Source organism: Colossoma macropomum, unplaced genomic scaffold, assembly GCF_904425465.1.
Source record: "Colossoma macropomum unplaced genomic scaffold, Colossoma_macropomum, whole genome shotgun sequence".
Lineage (NCBI taxonomy): Eukaryota > Metazoa > Chordata > Actinopteri > Characiformes > Serrasalmidae > Colossoma > Colossoma macropomum.
Window position 1 is genome coordinate 30176137 of NW_023494810.1, and position 9134 is coordinate 30185270.

The following is a 9134-nucleotide window of genomic DNA, read 5'->3' on the forward strand; positions in this document are numbered from 1 at the left end:
ATACTAGCAGGTTTCCATGTGTTTTCATGCCTTCTTCATGTTTACCTTCTTAGAATTTTTGTGATTCAGTGCTTTAGTTTATCAGCCAAACATCGGGTATTGTACTTTCTATCAAAGTAACAACAATAATATTGTTATTAATATGAATAGCCACATCAGGCAGCATTTATTTACCATTTGTGATTTTTTTATAAGCCAAATGTGAACTAATGGAATTCCCTTTTAGTATAATTACTATTATTCAATGAGTGGAAGCAATAATACTGTTACCACTATGTTTAGAAACAAGGGATCCTACTGACCAAGAAGTCCAGGCAGTTCCTGTGGCAGATCAGCTTCAGACCCAAGCCATGAAAAGCGCTCTTGTCCACGTCTGAGTCATAAGGTGTGAGGATAATAATTAGTGGTGTTATGACACGTTTAGGACAAACAGAGCATATGCTGTAATCAAATCTAAGCACACCCACCCTATACACCTGCAATCAGGTCTCTCAGTGGGTTGAATAAACATCTCATTATGGGAAACCAGGCAGAGGCTGCAGTCATGAAGGATCTCAGGGTAGTCATTAGGAAAGGGACACGAGACATAAAGAACAGGTCCTGAGATGCTGGGCAATACAGGTGAGCGGTATTCAAACTCGGGAATGTCTTTGGTTGCCTGGTCCAAGGCTGCTGCAAGGCCTTGCCTACACTCTCTCAGCTTGGCTGACATTGACTGTGTGAAGCTGTGGGACAAATTACATCTACACACTGTACTATTTAAAAAACTACACTGGATTAACTGCATTCTCATGTAAGGGCAAAAGGCCCTATTTAGAACCATAAGTTATGTATAGAACCGTTTGTATGCTTAAATGGTTCTTTGAATAGTGAGACGGTTCTTCAGATTGATAGAAATTGCATTGTATATCACTGCTGTCGGAACAAAGCCTTGTATCTCCATTTTTGTTGTTTTTCAGTTCTTTACATAATTTAAAAATACATGTTGGCCTTTATATTGTGCATAAATTTCATGATGATTGGACCAAAAGAGACACCCCAAAATGACTTGGAAAGATGTCTAGTTCCATTGACTTACATTAAAAGTAAAGTATGTTTTTTCCTTCTCCTGTAAAATGACCATTATGGAGATATGAGGTTTTGTTCCCACAGCAACGACATGGTTCTCTATAGCACCAAAAAGGTTTGACATTGTAACAATAGCAGAACCCTTTTTGGTGCTATATAGAACCATTTTTAAAATGGAACCATAATTAACACATTCTCCATTATATGAAGAACCATTTCACCAGGCTAAGAACCATTTAAGCACGAATGGTTCTATTCATTGGTTTTATAGATGTATTAGTACTGAGTTTGCCTAGCATATTAGCTGGCTCGTTCTGATTAGTTCATCTATGCTAACAGGATAACGTTAGCCTGCTAACATTAAATCCTGAGTAACTGACTTGACACATTCTTTAAGTATATATACGAAAACTGTTATTCTATTTTAATAAACGTACTTACTATAACCTGGTTATCAGGTGTTTTCCTGCTAAATATATGTACGATAAAAATTAACGTTAGAGCCGTTAACGTTATGCCGAAATTCGCTCGAGAGAGCATTTTTAAAAATTGGCTAGTAACGTTACCGTCACCGTCACCGTGTGGGCTTAGGCTGAGTCTCAAATGGCTCCTTATCCCCTAGATAGTGCACTAGGTAAGTTACTACAAATTTAATTCTTCCCCTAAATAACGTAGTGAGGAATTGTGTGTACGTGGCTGAGTCCCAAAAGGCTCTTTCTTAGTCACATTGTGCCCTATATGCGTACAGGAGCCATAACTTGAAGACCTACGTAGTGCACTACGTAGGGAGCAGGGAACCATTTGGGACTCTACCTCATGTCTTCAGGAAAAATACGCCTTTTCCCTAAAATCGTATCAGTAGAGCCTCCCTTGAGCCACGATATCTTCATACGAACTATTTAAAGGTCTTAGTCTAGAGAATAAAATGATCAATTGCTACCGGAATATGTAAACCACTGTTTTTTTGCTTCTGTGAATGATAAACCAATGTCTTTAATTCCTCGCCAAAAAGATGTGTAGCAATACAATGAGAAACTAAGATGTCCATAGTGTTGTATAATAGTTCTATACTAGGCTACATTGTTTGAGCCTCTGTATACTCTTGTAATCCTATTTTATAGTGCTCAGCAGTGTCCCGTGAGAACTCAGTCCCATACAGAAATCTGATATATGGCCATATATGCACTTATATCGTAAAGGATCGAGCATATATTTCAAAATAATCGTACATATATGTTGTGTACACATATGTAGGTTGAATACATCCAGGTACAGTTATAACTGTCACTATGTTATCTGATTGCTTCTAAATATTAAATCATTTAAATGTGTTGGGGAACAATATTTTCATTTCATGTTTTAATGAGTCTGTCCATAGCTTACAATGTGCATGTATGTAGAATTTATTTGCAGCTATTACGCAAATTTTCACTTCATTAGGAAATGTGGAAGAAACAAAGATGCTTCAAAACCTTAGATTGCATAATAAGAAGCTATTATATATGAGTAATATGTGCCATCCATATGTTAATAATGTGTTCTGTCATAAATGCGTAACACTTATATTTAACAGTACATGACCTATTTTTCTAGTTCCCGCTGGTGACTGCAGGCGGCGCTGGTGAGCAACTACAACAAACGCAGCTGTATCGCTAGATCAAAATGGCCGGACAGGAGGATCCAGTCCAAAGGGAAATTCACCAGGACTGGGCAAATCGCGAGTACATCGAGGTTATTACCAGCAGTATCAAGAAAATAGCCGATTTCCTCAATTCGTTTGGTGAGTTGGACGCAAAAAATACCGTTTGTAAAGTGTTGAGACGCCGGTCTGTTGGTGTAGCCGCCGTGCTAACTCTCCGCCAGCGTCTTGTTCGAAATTTCCTGTTCCACCTTAAATGGCGTAGCAGTTCCATTCTGGCGCCTGAGAGCTTGAGGCGCCTGAACGGAGCTGCTGCACCATTTAAGGTGGACCGGGAAAATTCGAACACGAAGCTGGCGAATAGGAAACCTTCAGTGTAGTGAAATGAGGAGTGGCTGATAAAGTGGCTTTAGCTGAACGTTTTGTTCTTCATTAACCTAATTTAGAAAGTCAGTTCGCAATGTTTCCTTTCTTGTTTTGTAAACAAACCGAAGAAATTAGGATTTTGGGGAGCATATTTTCACAAGGCAAGTCTCCGCCTAGGTTAGCTTGCTAGCTAGTTAACCTAGCTTAGCTACCACGGCAGAACGTAACATAAACACATCGTAGCGTTTAACTGTCTGGACTATCGGGATATTCATGGCGTTTTGCCGTGATAGACGGGTTAGTTGAAACATTGTGGTGTGAAATCCTGCACTAGATAATTTTCCTAAATCTGAATATTCCTCAGTTTGGCCTCTTTAAATGACGCCGACTATCAGAGCTTCCTGTTTTTGCAGGGTGCGTCCGAGTGGCGCTGCAACTGAACAGCAATTCCGTGATTAGGGCTGTAACAATACAGTTCTGTACGGTTTTCGATTTTTTGTTGTGACAGAAACCGGTCCCTACTCCCTCTTTAGTATTGTACGGAGCTCCTAAGATGACAAGATTATTCTTTTTCAATAAGGCGTGGCCACAAATTGTTAAAAATCTAGATCATACTCCACACTAACTCCGAGCCCCCTGAGCTCCTCAGATCCACCGCCAGCCGGTTCCGGGTCGCCACAATATTGAGGTCAACTTTCTCTTGACTTGTGGCCACAACATATTAATTCGTAGCCTCAATACATGAATTGGTGGTCTTAATATAATAATTTGTAACAAGTATTTAGGGTACTCCGGGTTCCTTCTACAGTCCAAAGACATGCAGTCAGGCCAACTGGACACACCAAATTGCCCCTAAGTATGTGTGTGTCTGCCTGTTTGTCTGCCCTGCGATGGACTGGCGACCTGTCCGGGGTGTTTCCTACCTTCCACCCAAAAGTCTGCTGGGATAGGCTCAAGCACTCCCCACCACCCAGAAGGATAAGCGGTTTAGAAAATGTTTGTGTATATATTACCTCATAATTCGTGGCCTCAGTATATTAATTTGTGGTCTCAATATAGTAATTTGTGGCCTCAATATATTAACTCGTAATTTGTGGCCTCAATATAGTAATTTGTGGTCTAAATATATTAACCCAAAATTTGTGGCTTCAATATAGTAATTTTTGGCCACATCTTATTATAAAATTTAAAAAATAGTCATCTTAGGGGCGCCATAGTCAGTGATGAACTGTTTAGTTTTCTTAAATAGTGGTAAAATGCATGGATCAGTAAATGAAGGTGTGCTTACTCTTTAAGTTATCTGACTATTATTATATGTCCCATTGAATGTCTCTAGGACATTCTGCCAGTTGAACATGACTAGCTGCAGATAACAGTCTCTCTCTAACGGTTTTACACGTTATATTCTTTATAAATGTGTGTATATTCTGGCCTCGTGGCTGGGCAGGTCAGCAGAAAACTAACCGGCTAGCGGGCTAATGCACCAGTAATAAAAGACAGTCTTCGGGTTACTGCAAGTTACTGCAATTTTTTTACACTGTTTTCATGTTGTTGCACCTTCGGGTGAGAGATTTAAGCAAAATATCTAATGGTGGGGCTCCCGAGTGGCGCAGCCGTCTAAACGTTGGCCCTAACATCAGGAGATCGCGAGTTCGATCCCTGGTGATGCTACAACCATCTGTAGCCGGGAGTCCGAGAGAGCACAATTGGCCTCGCTCTCTCTGGGTGGGTAGGATGGCCCCTCCTTCTCCCCATCACTCAGCGCGATGCTAGTCAGCGCAGGCGTCTGTTAGCTGACGTAACAGATCTGGCGGTTGGCGCTTTCCTCCGAGCGCGTTCAGCTGTCTAATGACGTTGCGTGAGCGGCAGCTCGAAAAGAAGCGGTGGCTGGTTTCACAGGTCTCGGAGGAAGCCTGTGTTGGCCTTCGCCCTCCTAGCGTTGATAGCATCGTGTGTGATTTGGGGAGTCCTAACTAGCGGGTGGAATTTTAATAATGTCTAACAGTTTAATAAGGCATCAGAGAAGCTAATATCCCAGCAATGAAACAACAGCTAGCCTAAATGATGAGAAATGATAAAAAAGAAAATTGACTTATACCAACATCAGGTTTGACAACTGTCCCTCTGCTTTCTTTGCCAGATATGTCCTGCAGGTCCCGCTTAGCTACCTTGAATGAGAAGCTGACCGCCCTGGAGAGGAGGATTGAGTACATCGAAGCCAGAGTAAGTGCATAAGTACTTGTTAAGCTCACAGCGTCATACACCATTTTACTTAGAATATGTGAAAAGGGGAACACAGGGGAGCAACCGGGTCCCTCTTTGTGAGCACAGCTACACCACAAGCTTTTGTTCATTTGACCTCTCGCTGTCAGTAAAGTTAAAGAGCTATCAGACAGATTAATTCACAGTTAACAACAACAACTACAACAATAATAATAATAATAACAATAATAATAATAAAATTAATGATGATAATGATGGTTTTTCCATCTGAATTTACATGACCAAATCGTAAGGCAAATTATTCAGTAACTGCATGAAAAAAATGTAAATTTTTATTTTATTTATTTATTTTTGTAAAAGTTCCCCTCAAATTAACAGAAAATGTGTTTTATGATCACACATATCGCTATATGCTTAAATTTACTGCTGAAAGCCAGACGCTCTTTGTATTATTTTATAAAAGTAATTTTTACAGAGCAGATCACTGAAGAGATGCCATCTGTTTATAGTTTATAGCCCAGATTTGTGGAAAAATGGGTCGACTTTCAGTAGACAAAAAAAGAGTTCAGCTTCTTTTAATATAAGGGTTTAAAATTACATCACCCATCTATTTGACTGGAAAGAAGACAGTTACAGCTCTCATATGACCCCCACCTTCTGAATGTAGCTTATGAAATATGAAAGTTATGAAGAATATGACCAAGTGCATTTTGGAACCACCGGTGGTCTCAAAGAGTTGAAGAGGTTAATCAATCAATTTACAATACATTTTTAATGCTCATATTTGTGTGTATATTATTAGGAACACCTGTACAAATGCACAGTCATGCAGTTATCCAGCCTGTGATGCAGCAGTGCAGAGCGTAAAATCATGCAGACAGAGGTCAAAACCTTAATGTTCACAACAAACATCACAATGGGGAAAATGTGATCTGAGTGACTGTTATTACAGCACTGTGCTGGTGCTAGACGGGGTGTTTGGATATTTCAGAGATACATTCCGTGTACAAGTGATTTTCACGCTTCACTTGTACACAGACTGGTGAGAAAAACAAGGTCAGAGGAGAATCGCAAGACGTTTTTGAGCTGACAGGAAGGCTACAGTCACAGTAGTGATCAGAAAAACATTAGTGCAAAACAAACTTTTGAAGATTGGAAAAACGTTGCCTTGTCTGATGAAAACTGATTTCTACTGCAGTTTGCTGAAGCTGGGGTCAGAATGGCGTTGTGTTAGCAGTTAAAGCTGGTGGTGGTGTAATGGTGTGGCGGTTTGGGGTATTCTTGGCACACATTGCACACCCCAATACCAATAGTGCATCATTTGAATGCCGCAGCCTATCTGAGTGTTGTTGCTGACCATGTGCATCATTTTATGGCCACAATAACCCATCACAAAGCACAAATTGTCTCAAACTGGCTTCATGTGTGTGAGCGTGAGTTAGATCCGAATCAAGTAGAGAACATGGTAGAACTGAAGATTGAGGGGATTCATACAAATCTGTATGTGATTCTGTGCTAGTTATATTGATTAATTGTTAAAAGGACGTACAGATTACTTGATTACTAATATATTTAGCAGTGACTGCCCTACTGCTAATATATACATCAGGTTTTGAGAGATGATATGGCCCTGTCATCTTTAAATGCGCTTTCTGCATCTGTTGAAGTCTGTGGCGTAGCTGTAATTACAGGCAGGAACTCGGTTACAGCAAGTTTGGCCCGAGCGTGACGACTAAAATAAAACTGATGCTTTGCCAAGCTGAGCTGTTAGGTGCTAAATATTCCACTTCAGTAAAAGCGTTATGTTGCGTGTAGTGCAGAAAAACAGCAGTTCACTGTGAAATGGAGCTTGTATGTCACTGTTTTTCTCTTTCTCTCTGTCTCTCTCTTTTTTCAAGGTTACAAAGGGGGAAACGTTGACCTAAACATCTTGCCGCTGAGGACAAGAAGAATGGCCGCTCAGTTTTTTCCTCTTTTTCATTCAACAACCTATCAACTGTCAATCAACTGACTGTTTTGGACCAGCCTCTTAAAGCCCAAATTAGGAACTGCTGAAGCACCACCACTGGACTGGATCTGCAAAAAGGGATCTTGGAAAAACGTACATACTGTATGTTTTAAGGGGGAACTCTTTGAAAGCTTTGACAGCTGCAGCAATTCCTGATTGGGGCTTTAATGTGTGGGACCATTGTAATTACATCAATGAGCATTTTAAGTATGTTCCACAATCTCTGCCTCAGTATGAACAACATTATTTTGTTTTTGATCCTCAAATTGGGGTCAGTTGACTTGTTACTGTCTTTGTGTTGCTTGCACATGAGATCAGTCCTCCTTTTAACTTCGCTGTCAGGCTTGGCCAGCTATTAAAAACATGCAGACTCAGACACTAAACCTTTTAGATATATTGACTAGTGTTGAATAAAATAACCAGTAAATCTAAAATGGAAATTAATTGACGGTTATTTTTTTTTTTTAAACCGAACAAGAATTAACATACTTTGCCCCTTGTGTGTTTAACCCATTTCTTTATATGTTTTGTAATTGTGAAATGCAAAAGCCTGCATTTGCAGAAACATAGCTGCCCTGTGACAGTCTCTCATGCAGTAGAGCATCTTAGCATCTTCACGCAGTGACTGGTAATGCGTGGTGGGTGGGGGGAGTTTCTAAAGTGCCAATAAGACCATGTTGAAGTGACGGGTGCATCTCTGCAGCAGTGCTGTTTTGTCTTTTATTTAATGCTCATACATTGATGTTTTGTGGTTTAAAAAGGAAATAAAATGTCAAGTTACTCTGTCGAGTTTGTGGTTTTTGTTCATGTGAGCCTCAAAGCATTATTGCCTTTATAACTTCATGTCAGGGTGTTTAAAGCCACACTGTGAAATGTGTGGATTTGGAGACCTCTCTGGTGGAAATGTGTAATTGCAAGCATGATGATTGTGAGCTCATTGTAAGATTATTCAACGAGAACTTGGTGAAGGACTTCTGAGGGTGTGGGTGAATTGTCTACTGCTGTGATCATGTATTCATCAGTGTAATGTTGTTTTTGCATTTGAGACTTAAACTTTTGAGCCAGACCTTCTTTTTGAGCCTCTATGTGTGACATTAATACGTAAAGACATATGACGTGGTGTGAAAAAATCATGACCCGACACCTCAGGGCGACTCACAGCAGCACATAAACACCATAATTTAGCCTGTTTTTTCTTGAGTCAGTGAGGCCACTTAATTAGATTTTAGATAGATAGATAGATAGATAGATAGATAGATTCTTTATTGATCCCGAAGGAAATTTAGCAGTCACACAACACAGGACAGTACACTCTCTTTAACAAGAGAACTTACATAGTGCAGCTTTACTAATCACAAATAATGTTTAGCAGTTTTTATTTAGCTTTGCAAGTACAAAAAGCTATGTTTTGCTCTTTTCTCCATATGCATTATGTGAAAACAGTGTTGGATCCATCCAGTAATTTCCGCTTTTTGGATGTAGGATCACTTGCTTTTGCAAAAACTCGCAGTGATATCAAAGACACAGTGTCATTAATGTGAAGCACTTATGAGTAACTTTAAGCGTGTTGTATACTTGCTGAGCAAAGCAGTGTCTTTTGGTTTGAATGTGTGAGGTGTGTTGTGCGCTGCATGCTAACAGAACTCCTAATCACTTTTCTGAGACGCCCCCCCCCGACTGCAATTGGTCCCTATGACCAGCATCATTTATTCCGAGATTCCCGCTGACTGCAAGCGGAGGTGAGACATGCATCGAGTTATTTTAAGTACTTAGGACAGTGCGTCTGTCGGTAGTTTGATTGCGTTCTTTCAGTATTTAAAGTGTACTGCC

General features: G+C 40.1%; 1 protein-coding gene across 1 annotated transcript; it reads left to right on the forward strand.

Annotated features, from left to right (window-relative positions):
- The first annotated feature begins 2680 nt into the window (after positions 1-2680).
- brk1 (BRICK1 subunit of SCAR/WAVE actin nucleating complex) lies at positions 2681-8085 on the forward strand. Its single transcript, XM_036560222.1, has 3 exons — positions 2681-2848; positions 5214-5296; positions 7195-8085. Exons 1-3 carry the CDS (start codon positions 2731-2733, stop codon positions 7219-7221), a joined length of 228 nt encoding a protein of 75 aa, XP_036416115.1. The 5' UTR covers positions 2681-2730; the 3' UTR covers positions 7222-8085.
- Positions 8086-9134: the final 1049 nt, after the last annotated feature.